At 38.7% G+C, this 27597-nt stretch overlaps 1 protein-coding gene across 1 annotated transcript in view; it reads right to left on the reverse strand.

Annotated features, from left to right (window-relative positions):
• Positions 1-3915: 3915 nt before the first annotated feature.
• LOC136864313 (3-oxoacyl-[acyl-carrier-protein] synthase, mitochondrial) overlaps positions 3916-27597 on the reverse strand; it is a 29926-nt gene continuing 6244 nt past the window's right edge. Inside the window, exon 3 of the mRNA XM_068225833.1 lies at positions 3916-5205. Within this exon, the coding sequence (XP_068081934.1) occupies positions 3925-5205 (1281 nt within the window). The 3' untranslated portion in view covers positions 3916-3924. The remainder of the gene's footprint in view (positions 5206-27597) is intronic.

Here is a 27597-nt window from a genome sequence, read left to right on the forward strand (position 1 = left end):
TTACTGAATACTAGTGATGGGCAACGCTCTCGCTCAAGACTGACGTCGCAGATCTCGAGAATCTCGAGACCGATCCTCCTGTAGTGCAAGCTGTGCGACGTACCAGTAACTGCGACTGTAAACTTGATAGTATATCATTGGCAGTTATTGCGCGAAATAAGGTTCTCATATGAAAATGTGTGAGCCAATACATTTTGTCAAAAGCTTGAAAAAGTACTGCAAGTTCAACTATGAACCCCTTAATACCATTAACGAAAGCGAAAACCGAATATCAGTATCGTATACTGTTCACGGCTCATTTGAGGTGGACATCTTAGCTGAATAACCCTGCATAATTTGTGAATAATTGTAGATAGGATGTACACCTATTTGGATTCGAACTTGAGACGGGGGAAGATGTGCTTTGCTACATATGCAACCCCCATTACACGTGAGTGGAACGTGTAATCTAAATTGCCCGACTTTGCTCCAATTCTTTCAGTAGGGGTGATGGGCAACGCTCTCGAGACCGATTCTCGTGTGCTGCGAGATGTGCGACGCGACGTCCCAGGGACTACGAGTGTAAGCTTGATAGTCATCAGCAGTTCTCATATGGAAACGTGTGTGACGATAAATTTTGTCAAAAGCCTAGGAAAGCACTACATGTTGAACTGTGAGCTACTTAATACAATTAACGAAAGTGAAGACAGTATGCCAGTATCTTAAACTGTTAACAAATTATTTCAGGTGGACTTCTTAGCTGAATAACCCGTATAATATGATAACTGTTATTAGGATGTAAACCTAAATGGATGCCTCACAATCGTTGTCGGCAGGGTAGCTTCTTGTGATTCAGAACGCGCCGGAGGTGTTCTGTGACCGTTCATTTTCATTTATATTATGAGTTTTTAAGTGTCGGATCATCCAGAAGTATTTCTGCAAACGTAATTTACTTATTTTGAATAAACAACACAGTGGGTTGTGCTATGCGGCATCTCTTCACAATAATCGACATCCACGACTTACGTTGCATTTCGGACATCGTCTTCAAGTTGTCACGTACTAGACACAATTACACATTGCACTGTCGTATACCGAAGTACGTCATTATTATTACTATTATTATTATTATTATTAACAAATACATCGCAAATGGGAAATATCCCGTTGGCAATGGTCAATTACAGTAGTTAACGTAAGAAATTTCATTTTTCCGTATTGAACCAAGAATTACAATAAATAAACTTGATATTTCCACCTATTCAATACAATTTTAATTCTGCTATTCAATTACAACATATTAAATTTCACAGGACTAGTTTCAACGCGTACTTGCGTCATCTTCAGCTTTTTCGGAAAATAGGCAACCTTAAAATTGTTCATTGAGCGCGGCTAGTAATAGCATTGTCTCACGGCAGTTTGAGGTTCCGCATTGAACCAGGAAACATTGGTTTCACAAACATCTCAAGAAACTACTTTAACGTTTCCACCTCACAGGCCTAAGACGAAGATTTTATCCAGACAATCCCATATGACCAACCTTCACGTTTTTCGAGATGGTTCTGCAGTATACAAGTTGTAGGGAAATGGAACACAATATTCTATCAATCGCTCAACAAATTTAAGGACTCTACAACTGCTTGTTCATAAGAATATCATTTAACCAATGAACTTTTATTACACAACTGACTTGCAAGTCTTTTACTTGTCATAATAGTTTTTTTTGCTAGTTGTTTTACGTCGCACCGACACAGATAGGTCTTATGGCGACGATGAGGCAGGAAAGGGCTAGGAGTGGGAAGGAAGCGGCTGTGGCCTTAAGGTACAGCTCCAGCATTTGCCTGGTGTGAAAATGGGAAACCACGGAAAACCATTTTCAGGGCTGCCGACAGTGGGGTTCGAACCTACTATCTCCCGAATAAAAAAACTATTATGACAAGTAAAAGACTTGCAAGTCAGTCGCGTAATAAAAGTTCATTGGTTAATAGTTTTTAATGAGTTAAGGTTTTAATTATAGATTTAATGGGATTTCATGCCAAACATTTTAAGACATGTCATGAATTTTAAGGTTGCGTATTTTCCGAAAAAGCTGAAGATGACGCAAGTACGCGTTGAACTAGTCCTGTGAAATTTAATATGTTGTAATTGAATAGCAGCATTAAAATGGCATTGAAGAGGTGGAAATATCAAGTTTATTTGTTGTAACACTTACAGTAGTGTAATAATAACCAGCATACTGATTTGAGCAAGTTTTCCTTCGTCAACAGGACCATAAGGGACTGGAATAGATAACCTGCAGCGGTCTTTGATAGATTATTTTCCGATATCAAATCGTTTAATGATGATGATTAGTTCTAGTGAAAAGTAAAAGCTGTAAACGACGGACACTGAATTTGTGATTTTCTGCTGGATTTAGAATGTTAAACTAGTAGTATTTCTTGTAATATTTTCTCTCCGTGGAATTGCTTGTTTTACACTTGTTGTTGTTGGGTAGTTTCGTTTTAACTTTAACATAGCTTGTAGTGTTAAGCTAGAAGTTCAACCTGTCCTATAGTATTGTAAGCCACAGTGTTAAGTAATGGAAATACTGAATTTGTTTATGATTATGCTGGATTTAGAATGTTAAATTAGTAGTACTTCTTGTAATACTTCCTTTCCATGGAATCGTTTGTCGTACTCTTGTTGTTTCTGGGTAATTATGCTAACTTACATATGATGCGAATAGAGTAGGTATTGTTTCCTTCGTCACCAAAATATCGGTAAACACAAGCAGTGGCCATAATATATTGAATGTGGGGTCTGATAACGATGTACACCTACCTCTCGAAAGAATTGGAGCAAACTCAAGCATTTTAGATTAAATATTCCACTAATGCGTAACGGTGGTTGCATATGCAGCAAGGCGCATCTTGCCTCGTCTCGAAAAATGCACACCTCTAATATCCAGGTACGTGTACCTACAGCAGCCGTCGAGTTCTCTACTTAAACCACTCATTCGTGTACTTACCAGTGCATACAATGCCACAATGCGTATCCTTTATAATTATGTTATACTGCGTCAAAATTGACCTCGGTAAAAATGAACGCCCTAGTCGTTTGTTGACACGTATTTACGAAATGGAGAAGGCCCGTGGTTGGCTATTCGCATACTCGGTACAAACACTATTCAGTTCCGACTACCTGTCGGCCTACAACACGCTGCTCGCCGCACAATGCGGTGACGACGCTCTCGAGATCTCTCGAAATGTCTCGCGAGAAATAGTACCTGCGTTAGTCCCGATAAATCTCGAGACACAGTCCCAGACTGCCCATCACTACTGAATACTTACTGTATCAATGAGTGTGCTCTTTCAGTGCTTCTATGAAATGTAAACTCATATAAGTGAACACTTACTATATGTGACCCCTTATTACTTAAGGGTTCCACTTATGTGTACGTTCTGACTATGAATTCGGCATAAGACTTTGGTTTGTAAGTTACAATAAAGGAAAATATGCATAATTATCACACAATTAAATTCAAAGATACAACTCACAGTGAAGTTCTCTAAAATTCCTCAAGTTGAGTTGCAAAGGTTAAACTGGAATATATTCATTTAACCTGTGCGAAGGCTGAAGGAGAGCATTTTGGGTATTTGCTGTAATATGATAGTAATTTGTTTCAGATTCTTTGATACATAACTTTAATAATTTTACTATGTAGGAGCCCATAGGAGCTGGCAGTTGCTGCATTATATGCATTTAAGCTTCTGAATGTAACCCCTTATATGCCCATGGTCCATAAAGGTACTTGTTCTTACTAGTCATGACTCAATTCCTGACTCTAGAATAAAAGAGAGAATTAACATTTCCTACTCAAACCTAGAGCTTGGCATAGGAAGTTTGAAGGAAGAAAGTGTTGGTAGCATGTGATATAAAAACATACATTGGTGAAAAAGAAACCCTTTATTGATTTATATATTCAGCTATACAGAGACATGCATTAGTTCCACCAAAACCAAATGCATTTTTAAGAGCGATTCTTCTAACAGGAGTAGATGTTTTCCATTCTTGCATTTTGTTTGGTACATAATTGAGGTCCATACCCTCAGACAGGTTTTCTAAATTAATTGTTGGTGGTATAAGTGAAGAATAACATGCCATCACAGTGAAAACAGCTTCCAAACTTCCTGCTGCACCCAGTAAATGTCCGTGAGCACCTTTAGTAGAAGACACAGCAACATTTGAAGCAAATTCACCAAAAAGCTTCCCAATTGCTCTTGATTCAATAACATCTCCGACAGGAGTAGAAGTTGCATGGGCATTAACATACCCTACATCTCTAGGATTTATATCTGCTTCCTTTAGACAGCGTGTCATAGCTAATATTGCTCCAGTACCATCTTCGCTAGGAGATGTGAGATGTGCTGCATCTCCTGACAGCCCATATCCCAAAATTTCTGCATATATTTTTGCATTCCGTGATTTAGCATGATTTAGCTCCTCCAATACCAACAATGCACCACCTTCTCCCATGACAAATCCAGCACGATCTCTATCAAATGGTCTAGAAGCAGCTTCCGGCTTATCATTGAATGTAGTGCAGAGAGCTCGAAGACGACAAAATGCTGCTATAGACAAGGGACTTATGCAAGCTTCTGCAGCCCCACATATAATCACATCTGCATCTGCACGCTGAATGAACCTAAAGGCATCTCCGATAGCGTGAGCACCAGTGGCACATGCAGTTGAAACACAGTGGTTAGGGCCACGAAAACCGTATTTTATACTTATATGTCCAGCAGCCATGTTTGGTAAAATACGAGGCACAAAATAAGGACTAACTCTATTATAGCCTTGCGTTAAAGCTTGATTTGTTTCACTAACATCTTGAAGGTCGATCATACCCATACCAACAGTAACACCAGTCTTCTCTTTTGAATGTTCATTATCAGGTAACCACTGTGCATCTGCTAGTGCTTCCTGAGCAGCTATCAAAGCATACCTTGTTGCAGGAGCCATTGTCCTCAACTCATAATTAGAAAAGTGCTCACAAATATCTAACTGACCAACTCCTTTGCCACGTGGGACTAATGCAGCAATTTGGCAGGGAAGTTTACCATAATGATCAAAAGGAAGAGATGAAATTCCACTCTCTCCACGTATCAGCTTCTCCCAGCAATATTCAAGACCACGGCCCAAAGGTGATACTACACCCATACCAGTAACGACAACTCGCCGATGACCCTACAATTAAGTGAAGCATGAGAGAGAATAAACTAATTCAGAATATGGAAAAGTTTCTACTAAGTAATAAACCAGTACCTTGATGCATGGGTGCCCGCAAGGAGAAATGAATTCCTATTTCTCTTCCATATGAATTCATTGTGGAGCACGTAAGTATTTACTTTTAAACAAGGCGATTGGAAATTAAAATATCATTAATCTTTTTTTACTAAATGCCTTAAGACACCGATACAAACAGGTCTTATGGCGACAATGGAATAGGAAAGACCTAGGAGTGGGAATGAAGTACCCGCGGACCTAATTAAGGTACAGCCCAAGCATTTGCCTGGTGTGAAAATGGGAAACCACGGAACACCAACTTCAGGGCTGCCGACAGCTGGGTTCGAGCCCACTATCTCCCGGATGCAAGCTCACAGTTGCGCGGCCCTAATCTCACGGCCAACTTGCCTGGTTGAAAATATAAATTCTGTAAGAGTATAATGGAAACACAGATGGAAATAAATAAATCGTAGTGGAAAAAATAGCTGCAAATATTAACCCTTTAACTGCTGGCTGAAACTGCATAGTTCTACGCGATAAGTACAAAAAAATCCCTACAAATGCTACGTATTCGATAAATGTTCGCCATTTCTGAACTACAATAAGTTAGTCACTTGATTCTTTTTGCTGGTAGGTGTCAACATCCCATTCTCTCCTTACATATTCCAAAAATCTAAGTATACAGTATTACTCCGTATTTACGTTCCCGGCTTTTATGTTTTCCCGCTTTTACAACATTTTTTGTTGGTCCCCTGGGATTTCCTATGCTCACAATGTATTAAAATCCTCAAATTTACGTTGGCGACATTTTATACTTCCCGCCATTTACCCCACGACAGGCCATCACGAGGAAAGAATTCGAGGTAAAATGGCGTCGCAACTAACATAAAACGCTTTGTGTAACCACGGCGTGACGACCAAATCAAACAACCATGGTGAATAATAACTCTTAGAACTCTCAGTATTGAACTTCCGCTTAATCAACGCAGCGCACGCATTCTTTGATATCAGGTGTTTTCCACACGCCACAAACGTTATTTTCAAATCCGACAACAAAATGAATTAACGAAACCGCAACACAGAGTGAGACACCTGGGAACTGGCTTATACTGATATCAACACTGCAATCAATCAATCAATCAATCAATCAATCAATCAATCAATCAATCAATCAATCAATCACTACTGATCTGCATTTAGGGCAGTCGCCCAGATGGCAGTTTCCCTTTCTGTTGTTTTCCTAGCTTTTTCTTAAATGATCGCAAATAAATTGGAAATTTATTGAACTTCTCCCTTGGTAACTTATTCCAATCCCTAACTCCCCTACCTATAAACAAATATTTGCCCCTATATGTCCTCTTGAATTCCAGCTTGCTTGTGTAATGAACGCCACGAAAGAAACGGAAAAGTTAAGAAAAGATCAAGAGCTCCTAACTGGGATAGTACGGAAAACGCAAGCAATTGTAACTGAATCGGTGAATTGAAAAGGGTACACATTCCAAAATCCTTACTTTTCAGGAGAAAGGAAAAACCGTTTTGTAGCTAAAAGAAAGGTTTGATCAAAAAAGTTTATATCTGCATAATCAACTACAAAGTATGGAAATCACAATACGTACGTTTTTCAAGTTATACCATTCTTTATGTCAAGGAATATGTTCCTTTTTATACTCAAATTTGAGTAAGAATTTTGTAGAGGCAGATAATGTATAATCAACTCGCAATTTCAAAAGTCAATTAAGCAGTAACACATTATTACACAAAAATACACCCAATCATCATTTTTTAAAAATAGTTTTTCATTGTCATTCCGTCGCATTAAAGTGTTTCTTTACGAAGATGTCTAGCCTTCATAACCTCTGAATGGTGTGTCTTCCATGTTTAAAATATCGTGAAGATCAACGTTATCGTCCATTCTTTCAATGTGTGCTCAATGTTAAATGGATAAGTAGAATATTTCACCACGATTATATTACAACAGACAGTAAATACCATGAAAAAAACTGCTCACTCGTTTCTTTTTCCGCTACTCGCTGCTATACTACGCTTATACAAGGATTCTGGTCTGTATAAGCAATTCAATGAATAGCTATAACAGATGTATACACGGGAGGCTTATACACGGTTTATTAGTAACGAATTTCACATAAACGGTGTAAAAAACCTTGTGTAAAAACTATACACCGTTTATTAGTAAGACGGTTTGTTTTGCCCAAGTTCGTTATTTCACGGTTATTGTTTTACACTTGCGTTTGTTCTTGGAGCTGTTAAAGTTATTGTCGTTGATTCGTCACATCTACTTTATTTTGTTACTTGTTACCTTTTTTGTTCTTTTTATGTGAGTCGTTCGTACAATGATAATGATAATAATAATAATGTCATTCTGAAAAAATATCTCACGTGAATCGCCGCGATCTTCCTTTCCTGTCGTGTGTATTTGTTAATCCTCCTTTGTTATTGCTTTATTGTCTTCCTGCTAATAATGAAAAAAGAAGGAAAAACTTTCACTATGGATGGGAAAGTTCGAATATTAGAAAAGGTTGATTCGTACCGCGGAACACGTGTTTCATTGGCACGCGAATTGCAGCTTCCTGTATCCACGCCGAATAAAATTGTGAAAAGCAGAGGAAGCATTACATCAAGTGCTTCAGAATGCGGACCAAACTCCAAGAAAAGGGAGTATGCGTCATACTGCAAATACGAGAAAATTGAAAAAAATAGTAAAAAATTGGTTAAAAGTTCAAGGGCCGCAGGCATTCAAATTAATGGTGTGCTCTTGCGGGAAAGGGCGCTTAAAGTGGCAAACATTCTTGGCATTGAAAATTTCGGCGCGTCCAATGGCTGGATCGACCAATATAGGAAAAGGTATAACCTAACCTATAAAACTGTTTGTGGGGAATCTAATGCAGTTAGTGATGAAATTGTGGAAGAATGGATCGATAGAAGATTGCAGGAGCTGACCAAGGATTACGAACCCAGGGATATTTTAACCTAGATGAAACTGGACTGTTTTTCAGTATGTTGCCCATGTTGGGAGCCAATGCTGAAGGCTCTGAGAAGATCCACACCTTTGTGATAGGGAAATCTAAAAAGCCTAGTTGCTTCAAGAATGTGGGATCATTACCTACTGCGTACGATGCCAACCATAAAGCTTGGATCACCTCCGATTCAAAAATGGGTGCGCAAAATAGGAAGATCTTTCTTTTCATCGACCGTTGTCCTGTACATCCCGTGGATGTTAATTTGAGGAATGCGCAGTTAGAATTTCTGCCTGCTAACTGCACAAGCAAGCTACAACCTATGGATTTTGGGGTTATTCACTCCTTTAAAAGTCACTTTATACGAAGAACCTAATTTTATTCCTTATGGACGCTGGAAAGGATCCATCATCATTTAAAGTTTCAATCCTGGATGCGCTTCACTTCATTGCAGTCTTGGAAAGCCGTGAAGCACACTAGCATCTCAAATTGTTTCTTGAAAGCAGGATTTTTCAATAATCATGCCGAATCTCAACTGCCAGAAGAAGATGATGATGCTTGATATTTAAAAGGGCCTAACATATAGGTCATCGGCCCAGGAAAAGAAGAAGGCCTGCTACCTGATGTATGGAGAATGTTGCAAGTCAGACTGCACTACTGAAGATTTTCTTCGGGTAGATGATTCTGTGATCACTACAGAGGAAAGAAGTGTGGAGAAGTTGGTTGCTGAGCAAACAGCAGCCGAGTCTCCCACCAGTGACAGTGATGAAGCAGAGGAAGACAGTGAAGTCAAGCCTACCAGTGATGATGCACAAGTGCAACAGTGGATGTTTTACGCAGGTATTTGTCATCTGTAGAGGGAATGAAAATAATTTTCATAACCTTTATGAGCTTGAAAAACAAATAGAGGTCATAAGACATAAGTGCAAACAAAGATCAATTCTGGACTATTTTGGTAGGAAGCAGTGATTGTGTAGTTTTCCATCTGGAATAAATCTGTGTTAATGTTGTAAATACAGGTACAATAGTAGCAATTAAAATGTTTCATTCAGAGAAAATATTGCATCTATAGCTATTCTAAAATTTTTAACCACCTACCGGCAACCTTCTCCCGGGCAAAGGATGAGCAGAATTACAAAGGCAATGTAGTCAACAGTTAATACAGTACAGTAATTAACTTACAAGGACCTTTATTTGAGGTAAGTACAGTGAATCAATTGATCGAAATACTCTATAAATTAATAATATGCATTTGTGTAACATTTACTTCCTTTCCCAGAGCATTTGTATATATACCTGTACAAGTTGTTTCTCACGATTTACACACTCTCCCCTTTTAAACCAGTATTTCTTGGTCCGTTGAAAAGTGTAAAAGAGGGGTAATACTGTAACTGTAGAATGAGAAATCACAAGGGGCTAAGTACCATTATAACAAAAAATACTTTATTACTTTAAAAGAGGCTATGAATCATTGCCAATATTCATCTATTTGATGCAATAGGTATTATGTTCAGCAACATTTGCATCCATAAGGGGCTATTGTCAGCTGTTCTGCTGTATTTTTTTAATGGCTGATGTTAACAGTGATATCAGAAGTTCAAGGCATGACGTTCACAAAGAAGATATATTATGATCTCAAAGGATGGAAGTGCTTCCCTGTTTTGAAGACAGGAGTATACATTAATAATACACAGTTCACCTTGTTGTAGGGACAGAAATTTGCAAATGAAATAAGTACTGAGGGAAATAGGAAATAACTTATTTAGAAGGTAGAAGAGCTAGGCTTCTGAACTCAAGCTGGTGGGTTCAATCACAGTTCAGCCCAGTGATATCTGAAGGGGCTCATATACACCAGCCTTGCATCAGTACATACACCGGCATATAAAAGAACTCCTGTGCGACAAAATTTCAGCACCTCAATGTCTACAAAGCCTGCGTAAAAGTAGTTAGTGGGATGTAAAATATTATTCTTTGTTGTTATTATTAATATTATAACTATTGTCTTTTTACACTTAAAACAGGAAAATCAGAGGAGTTGATTTTATGGAGAAAGAGAAGGTTGCAATGACGCGACTAAGTGAGGTCAAGTGGAGGGGAAAGGGACTGGAGATGATGAGTGGATGGTACACCCTACACTGGAGTGGCGAAGGTGAGCCAAAGAATGGAGTAGAAGTGATTGTTAACAAAATCCTGGATGAAAATATGGATGAGGTAGACTACGTTAGTGGTAGAATAATCAGAGTACGACTGAGGGCGGAAGGAGTGAAAGATTCCAGTCAAGTTTATACACCCCAAACTGGAAACGGTGCAGAAAATAGAGAGGAATTCTTGATGTGGAAGTGATAGTCATGGGAGACCTCAATGAGCAGGTTGGAAATGACAGAACTGGTACAGAAGTGATTGGTCCATTTGGATATGGAGAAAAAACAGCGAGGGAGATAAGTGATTGGTTTCTGTGAGAGAAATGGAATGATTATGGGTATCAGTTGGTTTAGAAAGAAGATTAATAGAAGGATATATGGCTGGGGTGAAGGACAAAAGCAGTTATTTTTTGTTGAGAAAATAAATCGTAAACCATTAATGGATGTAACAGCACTAAAGTGAGGCATTTGATGGAGACCATAGAGTAGTGGTAGTTAAAATGAAAATAGGTAAAACTGTGATGATGATGCTTGTTGTTTAAAGGGGCCTAACAGCTAGGTCATCGGTCCCTAATGGTACGAAATGAGACGATATGTAATGACAATTTTAAAGTACAAAAACACTCACTGACCAGAATAAAAACAGGATGTTAAAGAATGAATGGATATGCATTTAAAACAATCAGTGGATCCGACCCAGAAACGATCATAAACAATAGTATTTCTGACCAAGGGACTGCTTCTAAAGCACAATCCTGATTCGAGGATGCTTGTTGCCTAAAGGGACCCAAAATCCAGGTCAACGGACCTTCATAATAGTACTTATCATTAGAAAAGTAGAACCATGGTATTTGTCATGCTGCGGTACTAATCAAAAGTAGCGTACACTCACGGTGTTCCACACATTATGGTACTACTCACAAGTATTGTAATTCGCATAGGTAACACAGACCTATGGTGTTTCTCACATAATGGCGCCACTCAGGCAATGCAAACCTATGGTGTTCCTCACCTAGATGAACTAATCACGGGCGCCGGTATTCCCATAGTGTTCCTCATACAGTGGGTACTAATCACAGGCAACGCAGACCCACGGTGTCTCTGATATAGTGGTACTAATCACATGCAACGCTCAGACCCGTGGTGTTTCTCACAATGGTACTAATCACGGGTACTAGAAAACCCATACAGACTCCCCTTCTGTTGCTACTAATCACAAACCTATTGTCTACCTAACATAGTGGTACTAAGAGACTTACAATATTTGATAATCTTCAACCTTTTTGATACTTTTTATTTGCTTTTTTAGCAAATTAATTAATTATAAACAGTACATGTTTCGTTATTGAGAACATCTTCATCTGTTGTTTAGCTTAGGTGAATCACAGAGTTTTTGAGTACATTGTTTTCAGGTACCTTGTTCCTCTTAAAAACTATTTGAATATAAATTGAATTAAAACGAAATTAAAACAATGTGGTTAATGGGTTGGTGAAATGAGACGGGATGAATACATAGTTAGCCTACTTAACTATATCTAATCATTTGAATAGTTTTTTTTTAAATTGTATGACTCCTTGACACTGTTCTAAATATTGTTGAATGTTCACTTCTTTCACTCCTTCCAGGTTGGCTGTTATTTATTTTGAGCTTACTTAATGTATCTTAAATTGAGTTGAATGCGGAACTTTGAAGTTGATTGTCGTTCACTAATTGAGAAGGGAGCTTCATCTCAATTTCTGAAATGAAATGAGGAAAATAGGAATTGGCTTTTATAATGAAAACATGTGTCTTTACAAAGTAACTTAGTGTATAAAATTGTTCCATACCTTACTGTTGTTAAACTCTAATTCTACCGTGACCCTGGAGGAGCTACGTTTGAAGCTGCTTCACGTCTTGTATAAAATGATGTGTGTGTTCCGATGTTTGCTCCACCTTCCGGGGAGGCAAGGCTGCGGAGAGGGGAGGAGGCGTGTCGCTCACTGTCACGGCTTCGGCTTTAGAAAGGGTGGGGGAGTGGATGTACGAAATGGCGGAGGCTCGTTCTTATTCACCCTTTTATTGTCTGTTTTGTTTATTTTGCCTAAATTTTCAAGATTTGATAATATCCCTTCAAATATAGGGTCCCTATTGTCAATTATATCATTCGGGTTATTATCCTGATTACTTTTCTGTTCTAAATAAATATATAAATTTTCTAATGTATTTAGAAGAGATCCTTTGTTTATTTTACGCAATATAGTTAAATCCTGCTCTATAGTTGTGAACTGATGTCCGGTTGTACTCGTGTGTTGGCCCATCGCGTAAATTTTTATGCCTTTCAGCATTGACATGTTCTAAGTATCTTACAGTAAAAATGCGCCCTGTTTGCTCAACATAAGTTTTTTCACATTGATGACATTTCAATTTGTAACTCCTGATTCTGAATGTTTGTTTCTTCCTGGGGAATTAACACTATTGCAATTAAAGAATATTTGCTTTGTATTATTACTGGTTGAATACGCGATCTTATAGTTATATTTTCTGAACAAATTCGTTACTGCATATAAGTTAGGGTTGTTGAACGTGAACTTGGCGTATTTGTCTTTCTTTTTATTTCGGGTGTTAGGTTAGTTTGAAACTTCTGTTTGAATTTTCTGAATTTTGTTTACCATATTTAGTTCAAATCCGTTAAATAGGGCTTGTTTACGGATAAAGAGCAGTTATTTTCCGTGTGTGTAAGGGGTATATTAAATGCTCTATATAAGTAAGTGTAGTAAGTTATAGTAATGGGAATAAAAGTGGGTTTTCTGTGTATCTTGAAAACAAACTCTTCCTTTTTCCGTGTTATATTAATGTCTAAAAAATTTATGGAACCTTCTTTTTCTATTGTAAACTTTATTCTAGAATCCAATGTATTTAATTTATTGAGGATATCTTCACTGTTGTTCACTCTACGATCTATTATTACAAAAGTGTCGTCTACAAAGCGTATCCATAAATTGAGACCCTCTATTTGTCCTATTATTTTGGCATGTTCGAGATAATCAAGACAAATATTGGCTAAAATGCCCGAAGCGGGAGCTCCCATAGGAAGGCCTTCCTGTCTATATATCTTCTTATTGAAAGTGAAATAATTGTTTCGTAACGAATTTGAGTATATTAATGAAATCTATTTCTGGTAGGCTGAGTTGCTTGTGTTCTATTAGATTCTTCCTGATAATTTTTATTGTTTCATCCACTGGAATATTTGTATACATGTCCTTGATGTCAAAGGAGCATGTTACTTGATGTGGTGTTAATTTGAAGTTCTTAAGAGGAATAAGGTACCTGAAAATAATGTACTCAAAAACTCAGTGATTCACCTAAGCTAAACAACAGCTGGAGATGTTCTCAAATAAGAACGAAACATGTACTGTTTATAATTAATTTGCTAAAAAGGAAATAAAAAGTATCAAAAAGGTGGAATATTTTCAATTATTGTAAGTCTCTGTGATTATAATTTACACGGAAAATGAAGCTGATTACTTTCAATAGTGATACTATTCGCAAGTAAAGGCGACCCATGGTGTTCCCCGCGTGATGGTACTAATCACAAGAAGTTTCATCGTTCTAATACAAGCATCCCTTGGTCGCTCCATTTAGTCGCCTCTTACCACAGGCAGGGGATGCCGTGGGTGTATTCTTCATCTGCGTCCGCCACCCACAGGGGGTTATAAAACTGTGAGAGTAAAAGAAATAAGATAGAAGAAAATAAGGGTATGGAATTAAAAGATAAGAGAAGTCAGGAGAAATTAAAACAGCACATTCCTCTATCAAAAATAGAGAGTGTAGAAGAAGAATGGACCAAATTTAAACACACATTTGTACGCTATGCAGAGATTTGTTGCAGAACTTTGAAGACAGTGAAGGAAAACGAGACACCTTGGTGGAATGAAAAGATGAAGGAGTTTGTTAAACAAAAGAAGAAAGCATGGCAAGAATGGAATAGAGATACGAAAGAAGGAAGTAAGATTAAGTACCGGGAAATTAAGGGAAAGTGTAAAAAGAAAGTGTTAAACGAGGAAAAGAAAAAATGTTGGGAGAGATTCGCAAAAAGAGCTGGAAAAGGATGTTGTGTAGATTGATAAAAAAATAAGAGAAAGAAAAAATCTACACAAAACAAGTGAAGGAAGAAAGTGGAAATTAATAACAGACCCAGAGGAGATAAACAGGTGCAAAGGCTATTTCGATAAACTCCTAAATGTGAGAAATGATGGAGAAGTGAGTGTAGTGGTGAATGGGGATGATCCAGAAATGGAGAGTGATATTGCAATGGCAGAGGTGGAAATGGCTGTTAAACAAATGAAAACAGGAAAGGCAGTAGGGATGGATGAAATGTGTGTGGAAATGATAAAAGCAGAAGGACTTATTGATCTTCATTGCTTATATAGGCTGCTAACAAGGGAACATAGGGGCCGATGACCTCGATGTTAGGCCCCTTTAAACAACAGACATCAAACAATCAATCAATCAATCAATCAATCAATCAAGGGAACTGTCCATACTGTCATATCGAAACCGACATTCGCGTGTTAGCATATAGCTCGATGTGGATAGCCCTGGTGACCAGTTGAAGCAACCGGCTCACCTTGAGCTTTCTGCGCTACCCAGCTCATACATGTTCCTTTGAAAGAGCAGTAATGAATCCAGCTACTGTTCTAGAGTATGCTTAAGGTTATTTCCGTGAAAAAGGTTTCACCTCTTCCCGTGAAATAACTTCGGAAGAAAGGGAGATGGGTCAAACTCATTGAAAATGATCCCATGGGTGCCAGCATCGTCTCGCAGTCGTGTCTGAAGAGAAATAGTGACAGTGAAAGTGATAGTGGAAGCAGCGACACCTCATCTGCATTATCTGAAGCACCTTTGCCAGATGTGTTACGGATCAGATTTTGAGCCCCGAGTCTGATTCCCGTCAATCCAGTGAAGAGACACCGCAGTCACCTAGCAAATTTACTAGTTCAAGCTATGCTTCCAGTCCACAGAAGGAAGTGAAACAAACTGTAGATCTTGCGTACAACAGAAAAGCTGTGAATTTTTAAGTTTTAAATAAGGGGGGGTAAGAAGCGGCGTACATTAACATTGAACACAGGAAATTTATGCATACAAAATTATTTTCTCGCTTTACAGAAGCAAGAAGACTGAAGCGGAATGTATGCGATGAAGACCTGCGACTGGGGGCCTTGGAAATTTCAACAGAGATTTCAATGGGACAAACTACTTTCAGCGCATGTGCTAGTTGGTTGAGTGGTTTTAAGAAAAAGTACAGAATAAAGAGTAGAAAAATTATGAAATTTGTATCCTGTACGTATCTGCAAGAAGCAGACGAAAAATATAAAATCGCAAAGACTTTGTGGAAGCAGCTACAGAGCGATTTTTAGACTATGCCCCTTCTTCAACATACTACACCGATCAGAATTGTTTCATACACGAAATGAAAGCAAAAAGGACTCTATTGTTTGTTGGTGAGAAGCACACAGAAACAGTTGCTCAATCAGTTAGTGCACTCACCCATTCGTACAAAATTTTGCCTACCATCAGTATGGCCGGTACTCTTTTCCCGGAATGATTCATTGCACAACAGGAGGCGTCTGGAACTTTCGGTCTGAGAGTTTCCAAAGAAATGCTTCATGCCAAAAATATAATTGTAACACCGACAAAATCAGGGAAAATGGGGAAATAGGAATTAAGGCGACACTCCGAAGATAAAGATATTTTTACTTAATGCATGGATTTTCATGAAACTTTGTGGAAATGTCACCTACATAAAAGTAGGGATATCACAAAAATGTCATTCATACACAATTAATAGTTTTCCAAAAAATTGATTTTTTGACATCTTTAATTCCATTTTTTCACGAAATTTAATTAATATGTTAATGTAAATTTGTAATTAGGCAGATAATACGTCTTTTAAAATCACTACGTACCGATTTTTCTATTCATAATTTATATAAGGAGATATGTCGCACTAAAGTTTGTGTAATTTTTACGTTCTAAAATTTAGGACTTAAAAATCTCTACTACTTGAAAAAACTGTGCAATCAAAAATTCCATACGCAGGTTTCTTAATACAGCTGTGATACATATACCATACGAATTTTGCTACAATTGGCTGAATATTAAGGGAGAAAAATTGAATTTTAGTGTAAAAATTACAATTGGCAGGAAAATTAAATCAAAGTTCAAGTGACGTTTTCTTCCTGATTCATTACATAAAGTCCCCAGAACCGTATGTTTTTTCTTCCCTTCCTTTCTTAGCAGCTTCTGTATGAATAATGGTAACTCTGGAAGCTTGTCTCTTCTCCTTCTCCAAAGAACGAAAAATGATTCACCTGCATTTTTTTTTCACGGTGCTACCTTTCCTGAGTCGAAGTTATGGGGATTGTAGTTTGTCATGTCATGATTGTTGGGTATAGGTGCAGGACTTACAGGGCTTGCAGTTGATGCGACACTTTCCTGATGAGAACAATCTGATTCCGAAAACATTTCATGACCTTTTGTCCCTGATTTCTTCAATGGAGATTCCTATCAAAAGTTCAGCAATTCGTTGCTTAGCTAAGGCTGATTTATGTTTATGCATATTGTATATTCCCTTGAATACAAGCTATCAATTATTACAGCACACTGTCTTTCAATAATAACGGTATCTTGATACACAACTACAAGACGTTACTTGCGCGCATACTTCACAAAAGTAAACAGACTGGCTACCACCTCAGAACTCACAAAAAAGCTGAAGCATACAAGAATAACAAAACTTATAGTTGTCGGCACTGTTGTAGTACCATCAGGAATACGAATACAAGCATTAAATGTTGCTCAATGACAGTCGAATACTGAAATATTAGTCCGTAATAGGCTTTATAAATTCATTCAGAAATATGGTAGATCTTACAGCTTGAGTCTGTACAAATATATCCCAGGATGCGTTAATTGCAAAGAACAGGCATATTTCATTGAATGGAAACACAATGACATCATTACCTAACAAAGCAGTTCAGCAGATGCCACACTCATTTCTGCCGTGTGCAGACTGGCAAACAAAGCATTATGAAAGAAGCTGGGGATTTCACTTAAATCTGCAAAAAAAAAAAAAAAAAAATTACGGACATCAGGCGAAGGTAGTGTATATACCTAAACCCGGAAGGTCTTCATATACTAGACCTAAGGATTATAGATCCATTAGTCTAACTTTGGAAAGACTGGTGGATGGACATATCAGGAAGATAGTATTAACAGACTGTCCCCTGCATCCTCATCAACATGCATACCAACCACGGAAGTCGGTTGAGACGGCACTATACCACCTACTTTCTAGGCTGGAGAGCGCCTTGGATCAGCAACAACTAGCTATGGTGGTATTCCTAGATATAGAAGGGGCCTTTAACTACACATCTTTGTGCTCCATAGAACTTAGTCTAGAGAGGAGAGGAGTGAGCAGGATGCTCATAAAATGGATTATGGCCTCACTGCAGGGCCGTCAAGTTCTGTTTACCCTCAACGCAGTAATGTTGAGAGCTAATATAGACAGGGGGTGTCCACAAGGAGGAGTATTATCACCAACATTATGGTGTCTGTTAGTGGATGAACTACTTACCAGGTTAAATGTTGGAGAAATTTACGCCCAAGGCTATGCAGATGACATTAGCCTGATGGCGGTGGGAAATTTCCCCAGTACGGTTTCAACAGCTCGTACAGAGCTCCCTACGTAGGGTGGAAAGTTGGTGCCACGACACGGACTTGTCAGTTAATCCCGACAAGACGGAGCTCGTGGTATTTACCAGGAGGAGGAGGCTAGACGGACTGTCAGAGTCTTTCCTATTTGGGAAAAAATTTGTTAAAACAACCTCAGTTAAGTACCTTGGGGTAATCTTTGAGGCAAGACTGAGTTGGAAGAAACATATAGACTATAAGGTGGATAAGGCTCACAAGATTATGTGGGCCTGTCGCAGGGCGTCGGAAAGACTTGGGGCCTAGGACCTAAGGTAGTCCAGTGGCTCTATATTTATTTATTTATTTATTTATTTATTGGTGACAAAAGGTCCCATGAGCCTCTGGCTCGTGATAGGGACAATACAGTACATACTTTTTTAAGGCAACACAATAATTACATTTCATATACAATGGCTTTTCTGTAAAGTGACAAGTACTTTTTTTTTTACATGTTAGGATCATAATTTTTCAGAAGTATATTCAGATACTGCATGGCTGTAATATACTAAATATGGACAATATATATATTATTGTATTAATTAAAGCAAGTTATATAGAGATTATATTAAGATATCTGTAAAAGAGTAATATTCCTTCAGTTTTTTCTTAAAACATATAACCGATTTACAGTTCTTTATAACAGGAGGTAACACATTATATTCCCTAAACATTGATGATTCTATGCCTTTCACTCCATACTTTACTGAATTAGAATGAGAGGGATATATCCTTAATGATCCTCTAGTTTCATTTCTATTGCACGGCCCACGATCACGATCACGCCAGGTACGGAGAGTAAAACTGTGACCACCAAGTTAAACAGCGTCCAAAGACTTGCGTGTCTAGGAATAACAGGGGCACTGGATACCACACCATTATGTGCAATGGAGGCCATCCTAGGTCTTCCCCCCTTACATTTACATGTTAAGGAAATAGCGGGAATGAGTGCTTACCGCCTCTGGTCACTCGGAGGATGGTCCTTCAAGAATCTGAATAGAGGTCATGCTTCTATTCTTACAAGGCTTCACCAGACCTGCCCTATGACAATGATGATCGGGGACCTGATGAAGCCAAGTTTTAATCTGAATTATAAGTTCACAGTGGTTATACCCACAAGGGAGGAGTGGGCCGTGGATGCTGGGGCCCGTCTTAGGTCTGGGGGCTGTACATGGTACACAGATGGCTCGCGGACAGAGACGGGCACAGGCACCGGGGTCTGGGGACCTAAGACAAGGCTCTCCCTTCCCATGGGTAAATATGCTACTGTTATCCAGGCCGAAGTATATGCAATACTGGCCTGCGCTGTATATATATGGAACATGCCTGGACATAGAAGATGCATCACCATATGCAGTGATAGCCAGCGTTAAAAGCACTATGCGCAGTTAGAACATCAAAAATGGTATGGGAATGCCAAAGGATGTTAGATCAGCTGTGTGAACTTAGCTCAGTTACCCTATTATGGGTCCCTGGGCACACAGGTATCAGTGGAAAGGAAGAAGCTGACAAACTAGCGAAACAAGGCTCAAAAGGTCCTTTCATAGGACCAGAGCTCTTCCTAGGAGTGTCACTCCGAAGCTTGAAACTGGTAATATCCCAGTGCAAAACCAGTCTCACTTAGACATTTGGAAGAGGCTAACCATAGCAAGGCAGGTATGTGAACTTATCACAGGGCCTAGGCAAAGTTATTAAAAGACCCTGATAAATTTGAATAGGACCAGAATGCGAATGGTAGTTGGACTGTTGACAGGACACAATACCTTACAGACACACCTACACACCATGAAAATCAGTCAGGATCCTATGTGTAGAAGATGCGGTAGGGAGGAAGAAACCTCCGTGCATGTGTTGTGTCAGTGCGAGGCTCTTGCAAGCACTGGACATTGATACCTTGGCTCACGTTTTGTGAGCCTGGAAGACATCAGGAATGCCAACATCCGGACATTGGTACCCTTTATAGGAGCAATAGGGCTGGACTAGGCAAACCCGTTTAAGGGACACAAAGGGTCTTCACATACCTACCTGTGGAGCCCTGCGAAGGCAGGGCTCACCCATTCTTTATCTATCTATCTAGTATGGGTTTAGCAGTTTGGAATACATTCTTCAAACATAAGGCTATTCACTGCTACACATGGGAGGCTAGGGGTACCAGATCCATAAGAGACTATATCTTAACTGACTTTGAACTCAGGAAGTGTGTTAGGAATGTATGAGTTTTCTGGGGATTTTTCGATGATACAGACCGCTAACTGATCTGTAGTGAACTAAGTACCTCTAGGCCTAGGATAGAGAAAGTGGAATCTGTCTGCCAACGAATAAGGGTAGAACATCCGCAGGACGAGGAAGTTAGAAGTACATGGATATGATTAGTGAGAAGTTTCGAACAGTAGACAGTACGCAGGTTCAAGATATAGAAAGAGAATCGGTGGCATACAGGGATCCTGTAGTAGAAACAGCAAGGGAATGCCTAGGAACAACTGTGTGTAAAGATGGGAAAAACAAACATCTTAATGGAATGATGAAGTGAAAGCAGGTTGTAAACTTAAAAGGAAGGCTTATCAGAAATGGCTCCAAACGAGGGCCGGTGCAGACAGTGAATTGTACGTAGATGAAAGATACAGAGTGAAACAAATAGTTGTTGAATCCAAAAAGAAGTCGTGGGAAGATTTTGGTAATAACCTGGGTAGGCTACGTCAAGCAGCAGGGAAACCTTTCTGGACAGTAATAAAGAATCTTAGGAAGGGAGGTAAAAAGGAAATGAACAGTGATTTTGGGTAATTCAGGTGAACTAATAATAGATCCCAGGGAATTACTAGAGAGGTGGAGGGAATATTTTGAACAACATCTCAACGTAAAAGCAAATCTTACTGGTGGTGGTGTGAACAGCCAAGCTCATGGGGAGGAGGAAAATGATGGTGAAATTACACTTGAGGATGAGGAGAGGATGGTAAATAAACTCCATTGTCATAAAACAGCAGGAATTGATGAAATTAGACCTCAAATGACAAAGTATAGTGGGAAGGCAGGGATGAAATGGCTTCATAAAGTAGTAAGATTAGCATGGAGTGTTGGTAAGGTACCTTCAGATCGGCCAAAAGCAGTAATTGCACCTATCTATAAGCTAGGGAACAGGAAGGATTGCAACAACTATACAGGTATCTCATTGATTAGTATACCAGGCAAAGTATTCACTGGCATCTTGGAAGGGAGGGTGTGATCAGTGGTTAAGAAGAAGTTGGATGAAAACCAGTGTGGTTTCAGACCACAGAGGGGTTGTCAGGATGAGATTTTCAGTATGCACCAGGTAATTAAAAAATGCTATGAGAGGAATAGACAGTTGTGTTTTTGTTTTGTAAATCTAGAGAAAGCATATGACAGGGATACCAAGGGAAAAGATGTTCGCCATACTTGGGGACTATGGAATTAAAGGCAGATTATTAAAATCAATCAAAGGGATTTATGTTGACAATTGGGCTTCAGTGAGAATTGACGCTGGAATGAGTCCTTGGTTCAGGGTACTTACAGGGTTTAGACGAGGCTGTAACCTTTCACCTATGCTGTTCGTAGTTTACATGGATCATCTGCTCAAAGGTATAAAGTGGCAGGGAGGGATTCAGTTAGGTGGAAATGTAGTAAGCAGTCTGGCCTATGCTGACAACTTGGTCTTGATGGAGGATTGTACCGAAAGCCTGCAATCTAATATCTTGGAACTTGAAAATAGCTGCAATGTTATGAAAATTAGCCTTTCGAAGACTAAATTGATGTCAGGAGGTAAGAAATTCAACAGAATTGAATGTCAGATTGATGATACAAAACTGGAACAGGTAGATAATTTCAAGTATTTAGGTTGTATGTTCTCCCAGGATGGTAATATAGTAAGTGAGATTGAATCAAGGTGTAGTAAAGGTAATGCAGTGAGCTCGCAGGTACGATCAGCGGTATTCTGTAAGAAGGAAGTCAGTTCCCGGACGAAATTATCTTTACATCGGTCTGTTTTCAGACCAACTTTGCTTCACGGGAGCAAAAGCTGGGTGGACTCAGGATACCTTATTCATAAGTTAGAAGTAACAGACATGAAAGTAGCGAGAATGATTGCTGGTACAAACAGGTGGGATCAATGGCAGGAGGGTATTTGGAATGAGGAGATAAAGACTAAGTTAGGAATGAACTCGATGGATGAAGCTGTACGCATAAACCAGCTTCGGTGGTGGGGTCATGTGAGGCGAATGGAGGAGGACAGGTTACCTAGGAGAATAATGGACTCTGTTATGGAGGGTAAGAGACGTAGAGGGAGACCAAGACGACGATGGTTAGACTCAGTTTGTATCGATTTAAAGATAAGAGCAATAGAACTAAATAAGGCCACAGCACTAGTTGCAAGTAGAGGATTGTGGAGGCATTTAGTAAATTCACAGAGGCTTGCAGACTGAATGCTGAAAGGCATAATGGTCTACAATGGTAATGTATGTATGTTTACAAGAAATCAGTAAAGGTGACTACCCCTCTGTAGATGGTGATGGATCAAATGTTATTCTACTACCAACCAGAATTTTAGCACATGATATCGTGATTGAAATTTATAGCAAAATGTTCACTTCTGGAAAAGATGTCATCGTTTTCTTCAAAGTTGGCATTCTAAATTAATTAATTTGAAAGTCATTGGGCTTATACCCGGTAATTCAAAACCATACACTAGTGTCAATAGATTAATACTGAAGATGAAAGCTAGTTTCTTCAATTTCCTACATTATTCGTGAATTCCTTGGAAGTAATGGTCTGACTCCACGTATTATTATTCTAAAATTTGGAGCCATAGTTATGCTCCTTAGAAATCGTAATGTTTCCCAATGGCTCCTAAACAGAACCAGATTAGGGCCTGATTGTAAGATGAATGTATGAAAATTGTTTAGATTTGGAAATGAAGCTGGACAGAGAGCTTTAATCCCTTGAATCGACTTAACATCATCCAATAAAACACTTCTATTTTCCTTCAAGAAGCATCAATTTCCAATTCGCTTGGCATTTTCTATCACGATCAATAAACCCCAACGGATGTGACGGTCTCTATTTACCTCAGTCTGTTTTCAGGCACGGCCAGTTAAATTTTGCAATGTCAAGAAAGTAATATTTTAAGGTTGCAATAGTGCCAAAAGGTACAAGGAATGCACAGAGCAAGTGGCTGCGTGTTTGTGTCACATAACTATCAGCTTGCATTCGGGAGATAGTGGATTTGAACCTCAGTCGACAGCCCTAAAGATGGTTTTCCTTGTTTACATTTTCACATCAGGCAAATGCTGGAGCTGTACCTTAATTAAGAACACGGTAGCTTCCTTCTTACTTACAGCCATTTATTATCCCATCGTCACCTTAAAACCTACGTGTGTCGGTGGGATGTGAAGAAAAGTGTAAAAAAAATGAAGTACCAGTACAAGGTATGTCGTATATAAGGAAATCCTTCAATAACTATTTACCCCATAGTCCATCAGGTCCTGACTGCTTTCAGCTAGTTATTATTATTGTCCAGTTTGTTGGCTGAATAGTAAACATATTGGCCTTGGGTTCAGAGGGCCCCAAGTTCGATTCCCAGCCAGGTCAAGAATTTTAACTGCTTATAGGTAATTCTTCTCTCTGGGGAACTGGCTGTTTTTGACAGTCTTAATACACATCTACATACAACGCATCACACTACCAACCACTGCAAAAAGACAAAACTGCAAATACATCGCCCCCACGTTTGGTGTCAGGAAGGGTATCCATCCATACAACTGGGGTTAATCCACATTTAGTACTGACCCCAAGAGATTAGGAAAATACCAGGAAGAAAGAAATTATTTTTAAGAGTGACTTACTCAAAATTTCAGAAGACAAATACTCAATTTCTGAAGAGAACTGAACTTTATAAGGTAATAGGGTGGCGTTCCGATTTTCTCACCGAATTACAGAACTTAGCCCCTATTACAGGGAAATATTACTTCAGGTTAGCCCTCTCCCAAAATAAGTTCATTTAATTTTTTATCAACTACTTTGTATTCCAAATTCGTTAACGGTTTTATTTAGCCTACTTATTTTATATACCTGGAGGTACAACTGTATTGGTTTTTCATAGGAAGTAATCGGTATGTCTTAGAAATAAAAACTTTCTCTCTTGTATTATGGAATATTGGTTTTGGTACATAGCCCCTTATGACTTTTCACTCTACAATTGTTGATGAATACATTTTTTAAAAAACACATACTTTTTTACTTCAAAAATTGATTTTCTTCTTTGGCATTCCAAAAATGGCACTAAATAAAACGCTTCAGAATCATACCCTAATTAAAACAGAACTGTTACTAAGTGAAAGAAACATATCACTTAACTGACAGTGCTATTTTGGAATCTGTAAAGAAATTAGCCATGTACTACATTTTATGATAGTTATGAGATGTAAAAACAATTATTACATTTTATGAAAAATAACAGCAATGATAAAATACAAGTCACTAGTTACAAGAAGTGAATGCAGTGAAGTATTCTATCCCATTTCAACATTCACAGCACACAAAATCTTTCAAATTGCTTACAGCAGAACACCGTTTATCCGAAATAAAAGGGGCGGAGCCACTTCGGTTGACGTGTTTTTATTCGGATGACACATGGTAAGTATTTTCGGAAGTTAAATGTCGAAATAAAAATGCATAAACTAAGTTAAGCAAAAGTGCATACTGTATATTAACATTAAAATATTACATAATATCACTCATTGTATGAAATCAGTGATTTTCTTCTGAATTTTCTTGGTGCAGCGTGTCGTGCAGCTATGTCACACCACTGTTTAATCAACCGTACATCAGGTGGTGTAGATTCATTGCTTTGTTCAACAATATAATACCAATATAATGGTCCGTTATTGGACATTATAAATTTTCCAGCTAACTCATTCTTGGTTGCCTGCGCTTCGCCCTCATGTGCCAAGTTGGGTTCATCAGTTGGTACTTAGCACATCTACCAAGACGCAAGGCTAGTGCATACCGTGGAGGCCACTGCATAGGCCACTTGAAGCCACCAGCAGTGCCAATGCACTATGAGAGACTAATGTCTCACTTCCAAAAATTGATGCCTGCCTGGCCATCAGATGATATAGATGTTGATTCCCATAGGGAACATGAAGTATTTGTCCTGAATGAGTAAATTTATAATACCAATATAATGGTCTGTTATTGGACATTATAAATTTTGCACTGGCACTGCTGGTGGCTTCAAGTAGCCTATGCAGTATACAGTATACAGTAATTTTATTACAGTACTGTAATTAAAGCATGTGGTACTGTATTTTAATATAAATTTGAAATCAATCTTACCTCCAATGCATTAAATCCATCATCTACTCTAACTCAATTCTCAGAACTGCTATTGTCAAGGTCGGAGTCGTCTGCACAATCTTCATGACGAATAATACAATAATAATAATAATACAGTAATAATAATTCCTGCTTGTTTAAGAAAAAAATGTATCATGGAACGAACTAGAGGGTAAAAAAACTGTTTTGTTTTATGCTACACGAGCATTCTGGCATAAGTCATAATTTAAAAATAGGGTTTGCCTAGTAGCTCTCAGCACATATAGCAAGAAAATTACTAATATCGATGGCTAAAAATGAGAGGGTGAAAACAAAATACTAAAATACAATTTTGCAAGAGCACTTCGGTTAAGCGGGGTTCTACTGTATTTATGCCCTGAGACACAGTCTGAATGCAATACATTTTACTTTTTGATAACATACACACATTGTAACAGTCAGTTTCTTGGTTTTGTCATTGGAGCAAACCCTACACAGTCTTGTTTACCTGTCTGGAAATTTTTAGGACAATAAATGACAATGATGAACTTGCAGTTGTATGAGAAACACTGCCACAAGTGTTAGCCCTCTTTTCATTAAACTGCAGTTATTTCTTGTTATTCAAGCCAGCCATAAAGTTACTGATTAGCACAGCAAAGAAGAGTTTGTTAGAATGGCACCCTATTTCTGAACGGATAGTCACCACAAGATTTGAGTCGTATGCGCGAACAAACGTCTATGTTACATTCCCTACATATTGAGATAAACGGCAATAAAGATAATTGTTGATCGTGGGACATGGCTACGCGAGAGAATGTAACATAGACCTTTGTTCCGTAAACCAACAGGTTATAAGTGCACGCGCTCACTCATTCGTACATAATGTATGCATGCAGAGGAGAATAGTGTTATTTTAAAGTTTTAGCCTAATTATAATGATTTGGTGCATAGGCATACATCTTTCCACTCACTAGGGTCACATTTCCTTTTCCTGCATCTGTTTTTCGTCAACTTGTGTATACTGCTTGGGGACAACAGTATATTATGATCACTGCTATCGTCTGACTGCATGATTATGGTTTCGATGAGTAACTAAATAAACTCAGTAATATAAGACTGAACAAACTCAAACAATCTCCGGACTAGAATGTGTTCATTACATTGCATTCAATTCGTAACATTGTCGAGCACTGGAGCGGGAAACGATGTAACATAGACTTTTGCTCCATTATTTTCACAATTTCCGGAATACTATAGACATGTGTTGAGATATGCTCAAACTACCTGCAAATACATATCCAGGACACATGATAGATGTTTGTTCCGTAAATATCTCAAATGCCATAAAAATGTAACATAGACGTTTGTTCGCGCATACGACTCATTTTCATCTAGAAAAAGACCGGTTAACATAGTACAATATTATGCACCTAAGGAGATGGCTGAAGAAGAGGAGAAAGTCATCTTTTAAAGTAAACTACATGAAACTTCAGGAAGTATACAGAAAATAGATGTCATGGTAATGGGAGACTTAAAATGCACAAACTAGGAGTGCTAATAATTACCAGGAACAAATTATGGGAAGGCATGGTATGGGAACCCAACATGATAATGGAGAAAAGTTCATTGATCTGTGTGGTACGTTTGCATTGGTTATTGGTGGTATAATATTTTCTCACTGAGGTGAGGGGAAGCGAGTGTGAAGGGGAGGTGTACGTGACCGGAGTGGAGGGAATAGCTTGTTGAACGAGTGTTACAAAAGTTTTTGCAATTGTTCTCCACTTCTCTCTCCTCAATTGTGATCTGGACTTTTGGGCAGGAACTGGCAATTTGTCTAAAGGGTACTGGTATGTCTTGCATGCTTCCCCTCACCAGCAACAGCGCGCACTTGTTCAGATGACCGCCTCTTTAAAAAAAAATGCTATTTGTTTGGGGCGTCGACGTATAGAGATCTTTTGCCCCTACTAGCACCATGTGGTAGGAACCTGTGTGCAGTTGGAATGGAAGAAGTGTAGAATGTTGAATGTCAGGAAAGGAACGTTAAGGACGACACAAACACCCAGTCCACAGGCCAGGAATATTACAATTAAAAACCCCAGACCCCGCCGGGAATCGAACCCGGGGCCGCCAGGTGACAGGCGGACGCATTGCCCTCTACATCACAGGGTCGGGCAGATGACCACCT

The sequence above is a fragment of the Anabrus simplex genome, chromosome 2 (genome assembly GCF_040414725.1).
Source record: "Anabrus simplex isolate iqAnaSimp1 chromosome 2, ASM4041472v1, whole genome shotgun sequence".
Classification (NCBI taxonomy): Eukaryota; Metazoa; Arthropoda; class Insecta; order Orthoptera; family Tettigoniidae; genus Anabrus; species Anabrus simplex.